At 37.7% G+C, this 13189-nt stretch overlaps 1 protein-coding gene across 1 annotated transcript in view; it reads right to left on the bottom strand.

Moving 5' to 3' along the window:
* The window catches only part of LOC107569920 (A-kinase anchor protein 9-like), a 76631-nt gene that overhangs the window by 16295 nt on the left and 47147 nt on the right, over positions 1–13189 (bottom strand). The window contains exons 7-10 of the mRNA XM_016256089.1: positions 11821–12000; positions 7801–9855; positions 5873–5959; positions 2537–2726 (exon numbers count right to left, since the gene is read on the bottom strand). Of these exons, the coding sequence (XP_016111575.1) occupies positions 2537–2726; positions 5873–5959; positions 7801–9855; positions 11821–12000 (2512 nt within the window). The remainder of the gene's footprint in view (positions 1–2536; positions 2727–5872; positions 5960–7800; positions 9856–11820; positions 12001–13189) is intronic.

Here is a 13189-nt window from a genome sequence, read left to right as displayed (position 1 = left end):
AAAAAGTACTGACACACAAATAATTTAAGTTTTACATAAATAGTTTAACTAAAACAATAACGTTGCAAATGATGTCCGGATTTTAACAACAGTTTATCTAATAGCATGTTCAAATATCTAATGTAAATATCAAATATCTAATGTAATAAAACTGTTTTATGCTTCAGGGCTCATTCTTCCCACTGGTCACTCTTTTGCGGCTAGCTTTCTCAGTTGCTCGCACGAGCACATGATTTGGTCGCAGTATTTTTATTTTTAGGTATTAATCAATGCATGCTGATGAACTTTGATCATAGTTTATAGTTATATGGTAACGAAAGTGGTTAACATTCAACCCCTTCTTTTTCATCAGTATTTTTTGTGATTTTAATTTTGTTTCTCTTTTGCTAGGCTATGTTATAAGCCGGGCTTCAGGTGCTTTCACTTACGAATTCGCGATCTTGTTGTCACGTTTTACAAGAAAAGATAATTGTCTGACTTGCTTACATACATCTATACATATTTCACTTTTTAAGACTAAAACAAAAGATGGATTCATTGTTATTCTTAATTAAAAAGCATAACAACAATAAAACTGTAAGATACAATGACAAACTAGCTTGCAAGACGAGGCATGGCATACACCACATGCTGTATTATATACCGACTACTAAATTACAGAACGTTTAGCAAACACTGAGGAATCAAATAAATAAAAAAGAGAGCCTCCATAGCGTAACGTGAGGTTAACAGCAAAGATAACAAGCTTTTCAAAATGAAAACAAAAAGAAAAGTAAAACTAAACTTGCTGTCGGTGACAGTGCTTGCATGTTTTTTCCCCCACAAGAATACCAACATGTTCACCTTTGATTTATGAAGCGGTCTTTTACTTTACTTTAGCATGAAAACCATCCATCGTTTCCTCAATATTCGCGTTATTTTTGCTGCACGCAGCTTCGCGTTCGCGCTGACGCGGCGAGTATAAACCAGGCTCTACACTCAAGCGCTGCAGTTCAAACGAGTAGCGCGGTTTCGTTATGCTTTCAGTTTCGTTTGCCGTTTGATGTTTCACATATGCAACAGATATGGCAGCGCTTATGAGTTAAACAATGCGGTGGTTGCGCCAGTGCGACCGCTCACAAAATTTAGTCGCACCGGCAGAAAAAATTATCGCAAAAGGCACCCATTTGGTCGCAGTCTGGAGCCCTGTGCTGGACAGTATTTATTTATCCTCAGTTGTTCAAACCGCGGTAATCGAATACGGTTATAGTGATAATTAAAATATGAAACGGTAATACTAACCGTGGGGTATTGTATCACGATTTATCGTCAAACCGGTAATTGTTACATCCCTAAATTTTATATTTAAAACATTAATCTCCACATGAATTTAATTGCACTCATGCCACCTCTGAGCCTCATTAAACGTCTGAAAATGTACCTACAAGCCACTTTTGTGTTATTCTGTGCCACCTCTGTAGTACAAATTAATTTATTAATACTAATACATATGATTGGTAACGTATTTGTCTTATTCTACTTCTTATTATATGGGGTTAAAGCATTGATTGAACATTTTTCTTCAACCAAACCCCATTCCTCAGCCGTACCTGTCACACACCCAGTTTAAGAGCAGTGTTTTTCTTCTTGTAATTAGGAGCGCTTGTCCTCCTAATTAAAAAATTTAGGAGCATGATCAATAATTCTGATAAAAAAATTAGCCTTCCTAATACGAGGTGACATTTGACTCCTTAAAGTGACTTACCGGACGGAGTATATTCTTTTTACCTTTGTTACCAAATTCAAAAAATTATTTTTATAATCTTTTTAAAATTTCTATTTAAAACAATGTAGAATAAGACAAATAAGTTACCAATCATACGAAATTAGTATTAATAGATTAATTTGTACTACGGAGGTGGCACAGAAGAACACACAAGTGGCTTGTAGGTACATTTTCAGACGTTTAATGAGGCACAGAGGTGGCATTAAATTCATGTGGAGATTAATGTTTTAAATATACAATTTTGAAAAACTCACCCTCAAGTCATCGTAGGTGTATATGACTTTCTACTTTCAGACGAATCCAGTCGGAGTTATATTAAAAATTGTCTTTGATCTTTCAAGCTGTTTCATGGCACTCAGCGGGTGTTGCATTGCTTCAGTCCAAAAGAAGTTAAATAAAAAGCGCCCATCCATTAAAAAAAAAGAGTCTCACACGGCTCCGGGGGGTAAACAAAGGCTTCCTGTAGCGAATCGATGCGTTTTTGTAAGAAAAAGAAAGTCATATACACCTAGGATGACTTGAGGGTGAGTAATTTGTGGGCTAATTTTCATTTTTGGGTGAACTAACCCTTTAAATAATTGAAATTATATGCTAAAAATAAAACTAAATCTGCCAGCAGGTGGCAGCAAGTCACTGATTTTATCATGGAGTCATTCATTCAATTGATTCGTTCGAACGGCTGAATCATTCAGGAATGAAGCAAGTGATTTAATCCCTGTGGATCTCTTAATAATGCATCTGAAACGGCGTTTGATGTGGCGTCCCACTGACCTGCGGGATGACCGTTGACTCCCTGCTGCTCTCTCCTCAAGCGCCGCAGCTGCTGCTCGTGTGCGTCCCGCAGCTCCTGCAGCTGCGCCTGTGTCTGCGCAAACAGACTCTCTCTGAGCAGCTCGAGATGAGCGGCGTGGATCTGAGACAGACTGATGCGCTGAGCCTCCAGCTGCAGACGACACTCATCCTGCAGACAGACAGACGGACCGAGAGTGAACTGCAGTGATTCGTGAGTGGTTAAAGGAGAACCTTCTGAGGCTAAAATACAGCAGAGGCAAACATTAGCGGGTGAATCTGACAAAAACACGCCCAAAATCAATGCAAAAGATTCACAGCCTATTATTTAAGGATAAAGAATCAGAGACATGTCAGTGGAAAATGATTCAAAAAACAAGAAAATTGTGTCACGAGACTGCAAAGGACATGTCTGGGTCATATTTCAAACTCCAAAATTAAAAAAAAAAATTGTAATTAATAGAAAAAAAGTTTTAAAAAAATTTTGCTATTTCAAACTCTAAAATAAATTGTAAAAAAAAAAAATTATAGAAAAAAAATTATAAAAATGTTATGAAAAAAATATTAAAATATTTGCAAAATATGATATATATAAAGTTACCGTGATGTAAAACAACCTGGTGCAGATGATATAAAATATAAAAAAAATTATTGATTTAAAATGGTTTCCCAAATATTATTTTTCATAAAAGCAACAAAGCATGATTTTGCAGAACAAAATGCAGCGATTGAATATAGTTTATTCATAGTTATTTCCAAATCTTCAATGTACTGTCATTATAAAATAACTTCATTGTTGTTTATTTAAGTCTAACAAATAAGTTCTTGTTAAAAACTAACTTTAAAACTATTAAACTAACTTTAAAACATTTTTACAACTAAAATTAAAAATAATTTGCTTATAATTTCTGCACAGGAGAGACTTGGTGTTGTTTGCAAACTAAAGGAAATATATCGGTATAAATATTATAGATTTAAAACGGTTTCCCAAATATTATTTTTCATAAAAGCAACACAGCATGATTTTTGGATCATTACGATTTGTTGCCGAGACATTTTTTTTTATGATAATTAAATATCAACCTCTCACTCTCATGACAGTAATGTAAAAAAAATAGATTATCTACATTATAAATAATTTTTTACAACATGGTGATATTTGCACTTTACAAAGTTACACAAGAACAAATCAAAATGAAGTAAAACTTATAAATACAATTTTTATATAACCAACTAAACCCGTTTAAGATTCGTTTCCGTGTGATTATTTTCATGAATCTCAAACGCTCCTTAAGCAGGCTTTAACATTTTTGCTCAAACCATAATTATTTCTTTCTTTTGATTTTGGGGTGAAACGTGACACAGATATGATTTTAAGATTCATTCAAGAAATCAGCTGTTATTTTGACTTCCTAAAGAGTGTAAACATTCTGTAATGCTTTTGTTTGCTTTGATCAGCCAGACGTGTCAACTTCTAACTCGACCAATGGCGTGAGACTGGAGGCGGGACTATCTGTTTGACTGACCAATGAGCAGGCAGTAGGATTGTTTGGCTGCAAGGTTACCGTCACATTTACCCTGAACTCTCGGCTGATGAACCCAAACCTGGCTTACTCGGAGAATAAGTTGCTCGCATACCCTGAGAGTTACCTCCGATTTTATATTTATTTAGTTTATTATACTAATCTAAATCTAAAATCATAAAAATATATTTATTCAGTTATTTTACTAAACTAAAACCTTACAAATGTATTTATTTAGTTTACTATACTAAACAAAAAAAATATAAAAATGTACTTTATTATGCTGGAATAAATATTTTTAGCTTATTATTCTAAACAAAAACTAAAACCATAAAAAACATTTTAGTATACTATACTAAACTAAAAACAATAAAAATTTACTTTATTATACTAGAATTATTTTTTTTTAGTTTATTATACTAAACTAAACATTTATTATGCTAATCAAAAACAAAACAAAAATTCTTAAAAATAAATTTTTGACTATTAAAATATAATTAAAAAAACGTATTTTATTTCAGCTAGTTGCCAAGGCAACATTTCTCATTTTTGTTTAGTTCAACTTGAAAAACTGAAATAAAATTAATATAAACTATATAGACAAAAAAATATATGAAAATTGACAAAAACACACAACAAAATGACTAAAACTAACTAAAATTAAAACTGAAAATATAAAATAAAGTAATAAGCCCCGTGAAGCCGTGGTTGACAGTGAATTTATAACAGCTAAGTGGCGTTGTTGCTAAGCTAAGCTGTTATAAATTCACTGTAAACCACGGGTTCACGGGGATTATTGCGTTTATAAAACGGTTACTCCATATACGTAGTAAGGTTTCACAAAATAAAGCAGAGCAAATAAAGTGTAATGATATTAATAAACACAGTATTCTTCCACCAAACAATGTAGCTCCTCAGAAACAGTTGTGGTTGCTACAAAGTGGTTGCCGAGCAACACACAAACGTAAACAAAGGTGTGTGTTACTTTGTAGCGTCATTTACAACAGCTTCGAACACAGCTCAGCCAATCAGAATCAAGCACCGGAACTCTCCGCTTTATAAACAAAAACAAACTAATATTAATAAAAACTATAATAGCATCTCAATTATACTAAAATAACACTGAGGTTTCAGGCTGGACGTCTTGTGAGTCTTTATCTCACTCACACACTCTCACACACACACACACACACACTCACACACACACACACACACTCACACACACTCAGTCACACACACTCAGTCACACACACAGACACACACATTCTCACACACACACACACTCTCGCACTCACACACACACACACACACACACAAACACTTCAGCACGTCATAAGACTGTGAGGCTCTTTTATATGAGACACAAAGAGCAGAGAGGGTCCGGCTCTGTCCTCATTGATGTGTTAACAGGCAGAAACCAAGCATTTTAATGACCATCACAGGAAGATGGAGATCGAGCAGCAATTACAGAGAAAAATCTGCTGCACAGGAAACACCTCCAATGATTTAATAGCAGGTTTCTGATAAATGTCACAGCGACACTAACACAAGAAAGCAAATTCAGCTAATAGCACTTAAACCGCAGCAGACTCGCACACACACTCTAGCACATGTACACACACTTTTACACTGTAAAATGTTTTTTTTTTTAAGTTCAACGTGCCATTTCTTTGCAATTATTTGTGAACTTTACTAGCCATTTCTGAGTGAAAATTGTCTCCAAGTAAATCCTACACCTATTTTTGTTCCTCCTGAACTGTTGAGCTGCAGCTATGAGCTGAAGACGGATACTTACATGCTCAGCGCCGTCCATTTCCCGCGGCTGCATCATGAGCGAGGCTCCGACAGCGTCTCCATCGGCCGGAGCATCTCCCGTCTCCACCTGCGGATCACAAACAGCAGCTGAGCGATCCTGCAGGAAAACATCAAACACGCACAAAACCACTCGTTCACAAAGCTGCATGATTACGACGGCCACATTTACATATCAACAGCTACTCAGTGTTCAGAAACTTCACCTGCTCTGACAAACAACCGTGAAAATGATGTCAATTCACTAAATCAGCCCATTTAATTAAGAATCAAGCATCAGAGAGACGGTGGGAAATGGTCTGAAAAACTAAGTTACAATTAGTGCATGAAAATTGTGTCACAAAATTGCAAAGAACATGTCCGGGTCATACTTGCAACTCCAAAATCAAAATTAAAAAAAAGTTTTAAAAATGTACAATATTTATATTTAATTTCTTTATACTTTTATTTGTACTTTTCACTATTTATAACAATATAATTTCTTCTTCATAAAAGCAACTAAGCCTATTTTTAGGACTATTAAGATTTGTTGCTATGTGACAATTTTCATGATAATTAAATTTTTCCATTATCATTAATGAAACACAAAACAAATAAAATACACTCTCTCTCATAACAGTAATGTGAAACTAATTAGATTAGAATTTGATTATCTACATTGTAAATTATTTCTACATCATGGTAATATATGTACTTCCATTAATTTAAAAAACTGCACAATTTTTTTTTTAAATTGCTGATTTAAATTTGTTTAATTTAAAAATAAAAATAAAATAAAATAAAAATATATTTTTTATTAAAAAAAATAATCCAGAATCTTTATGACAATGAAAATGGGGGGGTTAATTTGTTACATGGTTGTAAATAATATAAAAATGCAACAAAACAAAAAAAAAAAAGTTCAAATGTGATATGGAAATAAACATGATTTTCTTTCTTTAAAAAAAACAACAACAACAAAAAAACATTTTGATTTTGGGGTGGAATATGACCTGCATATGTTTTTGTGAGATTCACCCATAAATAGTGTTTTGTGCAAAAAAAAAAAAAGTTAAAGTGTCAATGATGGCCTTTTAAAGCGGTCTATATTCACTCATTTTCCATCAGAGCTGCTGAGATCAAAGAGTGTCACACGCAAGAGAATAAAGCTCATCTGTGTCTCTCTCTTTTATAACACAATCTCTCTCGCCCCTCCATCGCCCTGCACTCTGTTCGATTTTCTTTAAAAAAAAAACCACAACAAAAAAACATTTTGATTTTGGGGTGGAATATGACCTGCATATGTTTTTGTGAGATTCACCCATAAATAGTGTTTTGTGCAAAAAAAAAAAAAGTTAAAGTGTCAATGATGGCCTTTTAAAGCGGTCTATATTCACTAATTTTCCATCAGAGCTGCTGAGATCAAAGAGTGTCACACGCAAGAGAATAAAGCTCATCTGTGTCTCTCTCTTTTATAACACAATCTCTCTCGCCCCTCCATCGCACTGCACTCTGTTCGATTCTAAATCATCTCTCGTTCTCTCTCGGCCCTCAAACGCACATCAATTCCTCCCACAGTTTTCACCTGCAGTGCTGCATGGATAAATCCTCTGAGAAAGCTTTCCATAGCATCTACATCAAATCAAGCACAGCTGGTGCATTTTCAACGCAGTGCAATGCAGATAAACGCAGGCCAACTGTTGCATCGCGAGTTCAGGAGTCGACATAAACAAACGCAGATTCGTCACACGTTAGCAGCGGCGCTTACCTGCTGCGGGAGTCGGTCGGGCACTGAGAGCTGCACAGCTGGTGCATTTTCAACGCAGTGCAATGCAGATAAACGCAGGCCAACTGTTGCATCGCGAGTTCAGGAGTCGACATAAACAAACGCAGATTCGTCACACGACACAACGACACACGTCACACGCTTACCTGCTGCGGGAGTCGGTCGGGCACTGAGAGCTGATCCTCATGCGCTGCTGCTGCTGTTGCTGTGTGTGTGTGTAAAGCGAGCCGGCGCGCTGGAGTACTCGCAGGCGTCTCTCTCTCCCTCCCCTCCTGCGGCTGCGCTGCTTCGAGGCGCTCCTCGTCTTGCAAGGCATCCAGTTCCTCCCGCAAAGATCTGATGTGACCGTGATGTGTCTCCACTGAGCACAGCCCACCAGCAACGCTGCAGTCGAAGAGCTCTTCGTCTCTGTCTCTCTTCAGCATCTCCAGCTCCGTTTGCATCATCGAGAGACGCTCCGCTAAGCTCTTCTTCTCGCTCTCAGCCGTCTCCAGCTTCTCCATCAGCTCAGTGGTGTCTTTTTCAATCAGTGTGTTCTTGAGCTCGTCTTCAAGACGTTTCATATCTGTTTGCATCATCGAGAGACGCTCTGCTAAGCTCTTCTTCTCGCTCTCAGCCGTCTCCAGCTTCTCCATCAGCTCAGAGGTGTCTTGTTCAATCAGCGTCTTCCCATCCACCTCCTCGTGTCTCGTTTGCAGATCTCTGAGTTTGGTCTCATATTCCATGGCTTCTCTGACCAAGCGCTGCTCTAGCTGTAGTTTAGCATTCACCAGGCACGTGTACTCGTCCTTCAGCTCCTGGTAGTTCACCTCGAAGTTCTTCTCAGCGAAGGAGAACGTGTTTTTCTGCTTTTCAGTCTCCTCCCGAAGCTCTTTCAATCGCGCACACATCTGTTCGTTGTCCGAGGAAAGGCGGGCGATTTTCTGCAGAAGGTTTTCACGCTCGTTCTTCAGCGCTGTCAGCTCGTCCCTCGTGGTTGCGTGCAGGTCTTTTTCTTCGCTTCCGACTTCCACCTGCAGCTCCTTCAGCTGCGCGACCAGCTCCTCGGCTCTCACGCTTTCCGTTGCCCGATTCAGGTCGTTTTTCAATGCTACGATCTCCTCGAGCAGCGCGAGTCTCTCCGCCGCCAGCGCCGCTTTCTCTCGCTCCACCGACCGCAGCTTGTCCTCGAAACCGTCCAAAGCCTCGTGGTGCCTCACGCCCAACTCGTCTCGCAGGTTCTCCACGTTGAGATGGCTTTCCCGTTGGAGGTCATCGCGAAGTCGGGAGAGCTCCTCCTCGTGGCTAAACAAGAGCTGCGTTCGCAGGCGTTCCAGCTCCGACTCCTGCGATTCGGCCATGCGGTCCAGCACCGCGTCTTTCTCCCGCTGCAGCATGTCGAGTTTGATCTTATAGTTGGTGATTTCCGATTCGTGCTTGGCTTCTAGTTCGCCATTGGCTTTGTGCGCTAAATCTAGCTGCGCCTGCAGGTCGCTAATAGCGTGCTGCATTTTCTCTGGGCTCTGTATTTCCGCTTTTTGCAGCTCGTCGCGCAAACGCTCCACCTCCTGTGCCAAACCGAGTTTTTCTGCGCTCGCCTGCGTTAGCTCCTGCTCCGCCTTTTCGCGCAACACTTGCGTCTCCTGCAGCTTCTGCTGGAGCTCGATGAGCTTAACGTTTAGCACGTTAACACCTCCGGCGCTCTGGAACAGCTGAGCTTTAAACCTTTCCAGCTCTGACTGGTACTGCTGGACGATCTTCTCAGTTTCCGAGCAATGCTGCGCTCGGATTCGCTCCACCTCCGTCGCGTGTTGCGTGCGAAGCTCCTGCTTCATCTGCACGATCTGCTGACCGTACATTTCGTCCAGTTCGGCTCGCAGCTGCTCCATCCGTCGGCTCCAGTCGTCCTCGATTCTCCGGAGCGTCTCGCTCTCCGACTGGCCTCCCTGGTGGCAGCGCTGCTGGAGGTCCTCGACAGTTTTCATGAGCTGCAGGATTTCTCCGGACGACATGCGCTCTTTCTGTCTGGACGTGGAGAGCTCTTTTTCGCAGTTGTCTAGCTCTTGAGTTTTCGCAGCAAGACGTTTGTTGAATTCCTCTACTTGCTGTTTGGAAGACAGAAGCTGTTCTTTAAGCTGCGTTATTAGACACTGATGTTCAGTATTCAGTAGGTCCTTCTCTCGTAAACTCTGTGCAAACGACTCTTCAGCTTGTGTGCGGACCTGATGACAGAAAAAAAAAGTTTTTACTTGAAAGTAGTTGTATTTGATCTAGGACTGTCAAACTATTCAAATTTGGAAACGAATTAATAACATGATGTGCCGATTAATCAATCTAATTCTTCGGCCATCAATTTAAGCTGAGAAATCACCCCCCAAAAGCTAATTTAAAGTCAATATTCTGATAAATATAAAAAGCACTGAATAGATATTACAAAAAAGTAGCTTAATTTTGATTCAACGTTGCATAAATAATGATAATAAATGAGCATTAATGTTTTTTTAATTTAATACTGAAATATTAAATGATATTATGAAAGTAAAACCTCCAGTAGGTGGCAGCGAGTCACTGTCTTAATGCGTGAGTCATTGAATCACTCATTCAACCGATTCGTTCAAAAGGCCGAGCCGTTAAGTAAACGAATCAAGTGATTGTCTTTATGAATGAGTCACTAAATTACTGACTCACTCGATTCGTTCTAAAACTTGGATTAATTTAGTAACGAAGCACTGCTTTGTTTTGCACAAAGATGCACATCAATTCTGCCGTGGCATTATACTTACCATGGCTATATAGTAATTGCTAAAGTTACTGCTATTTTTATAGTTATTGTTAGCACTATAGCTATCATTATAGTTATTGTTACTGTTATAGCTGTCACTATAGTTATTGTTAGCACTATAGCTATCATTATAGTTATTGTTACTGTTATAGCTGTCACTATAGTTATTGTTAGCACTATAGCTATCATTATAGTTATTGTTAGTGTTATAGCTATCATCATAGTTATTGTTAGCACTATAGTTATCATTATCGCTATACTTATCATGGCTTTAGTTATAGTAATTGCTAAAGTTATTGCTATTTTTATAGTTATCGCTAGCTGAGTTGTCGCTAGTACCATAGTTATCATTATAGTTAATTTTCGCTAGATATATCATTATAGTTATCGGTATCATTTTTGCCATTTTTATAGTTATCATTAGTTAATGTTGTAGTTATCATTATAGTTATCACTAGAGTAATCGCTATAGTTATCGTTAGCACTATAGTTATCATTATAGTTATCGTTAGCACTATAGTTATTATAGTTATCGTTAGCACTATAGTTATCATTATAGTTACCGTTTACATTTAATCGCTATAGTTATTTTTAGTTTTTTCTGAAACGGAGCAAAACAGACAATATTGAGTCTAAAATGTAACAACATGAGCTTCTTGTTTATTAAACTGTATAAAATCACGAACACATCTGCAATCATACAGATATTGAGGAAAACCAGCACTCTCGCTCATATGGTATTTTTATCATATGTAGTCAACTGGTCCTGTTTTTGTTTAGTCAAGTTTTAGTCGACTAAACGTCTGAGAATTTTAGTCGGTGGAAACTTAAACATTTTCGTCATATTTTCGTCTCACTGTATAATGGTTCAAATTATAAAAAGTATTATTTTGCTCAATTTTAATTGCAATGATTGTTGTCATTTGGGAAGTTTTATTTTTACATTTCACCAGAAGTTGCTCTTTCACCAATAACAACAAATCAATAGAATATCGACTCGTATGCATGGTTTATTTGACCTCATCTAGTGTACAGATTTATCACAGGATATCATTAGAGGCTAAATAAACACCAAAGACTTCAGATATACACTCGCTCTGCCTACGTTATGAAAACTGGCTTAGAATTAACACTACTGCATTCTAACAGGCTAGATCACGTAACTTCTTAAATCAACAGCCCTAATTTGACTGCTTGGATAATAAACAATGGAGGAAATATAACAACTACACACTTTTCACTCGGTTTTACTTAAAGATGTCTGCTTGGTTGTTTTATTAAGCATTAACCATGAACATGAACGATACTATTTTTTTGGCCTGATTTGAGCTAAGCTTATGACGCTGGATCGCATGACTGGAAACAGCTGCCTAGGGCTGACGGCCGCTGAGTGGGCTGAACTCACCCTCTCCTGAAGCTGCGCGATCAATAAAAGCTGCTCCTGCGTCTTCTCCTGGTGACCTCTGACCTGTGCGTCCCTCTCGTCCAGCTGTTGCTGGTACAGCGTGATCTGCTGACGGGCCTGGAGCAGATCTGCGGCGGTGGAGCTGATGTTGGAGCTCCGCAGTATCTCACCGGCCTGCAGCTGAGGGAAGATTGAAAGCGATAGGGTATCAGAGAAACTAGCAAACAATGACAAGACGCCACATTTATTTGAACAACAATGAAAACAAGCTGGAATTAGACTGCATTAAAACGTCATACAACGGGCAAAAACAAAGTCTAAACAATGATTTCACAGACACGCTTCTATCATGAAATCAAGAAATAAATGCTGATGATTGTGTCTACGGATTTCTTTCAATATAAATGTATCAGTCAAAAGGTTTTAGCTAATTACCGCTTCACACTATATGCGGGCGGATGCATTTTATGCTAATCCATGCAGAATCCACCCGACCTTAAAGAGTTTGAGGATTTTAAGCGGCAGACGACAAAACTGCAGCAGAACGTTATCAGTATAGATACTAACTAACATCGTTATCTTTACAGTTATGATTAAAGTAATTGTTACAGCTATTTTTGCAGTTATTATACTGTAGTTATCATTAGTTATCGCTAGCACTATAGTTATCATTATAGTTGTCAACTTGTCGTTATACTCGCTATTATATTGCTATAATTGGAGTTATCCCAATACTTAACGCTATTTTTGCAGTTATCATTATAGTTATCACTAGCTATCAATAGCACTACAATTTTCATTATAATTATCGCTATAGTTTTTGCTATTTTAATAGTTAGTACTTAACGTTATAGTTATCGTTAGTTAAAGTTAACATTAAAGTTATCATTAGAGTAATTGCTATAGTTATCGCTATAGTTATCGTTAGCACTATAGCTATCATTACAGTTATCGTTAGTGCTATAGCTATCATTATAGTTATCGTTAGCACTATAGCTATCATTATAGTTATCGTTAGCGCTATAGCTATCATTAATATCTATTGTTAGCACTATAGTTATCATTATGTTATATGGCTATAGTTATAGTAATTGCTAAAGTTATTGCTATTTTTATAGTTATCGCTAGCTGAGTTGTCGCTAGTACCATAGTTATCATTATAGTTAGTTTTCGCTAGAATTATCATTATGGTTATTGTTATAATTTTTGCTATTTTTATAGTTATCATTAGTTAATGTTGTAGTTATCATTATAGTTATCACTAATTAACGTTATAGTTTTCATTATCGTTATCACTAGAGTAATTGGTATAGTTATCGCTATAGTTATCGTTAGCACTATAGCTATCATTATAGTTATCGTTAGCACT

Source organism: Sinocyclocheilus grahami, unplaced genomic scaffold (assembly GCF_001515645.1).
Source record: "Sinocyclocheilus grahami isolate Dianchi unplaced genomic scaffold, SAMN03320097.WGS_v1.1 scaffold1396.1, whole genome shotgun sequence".
NCBI classification, from domain to species: Eukaryota; Metazoa; Chordata; class Actinopteri; order Cypriniformes; family Cyprinidae; genus Sinocyclocheilus; species Sinocyclocheilus grahami.
Note: the sequence above shows the minus strand (reverse complement) of the source record. Positions and strands in the feature narration are given on the sequence as shown.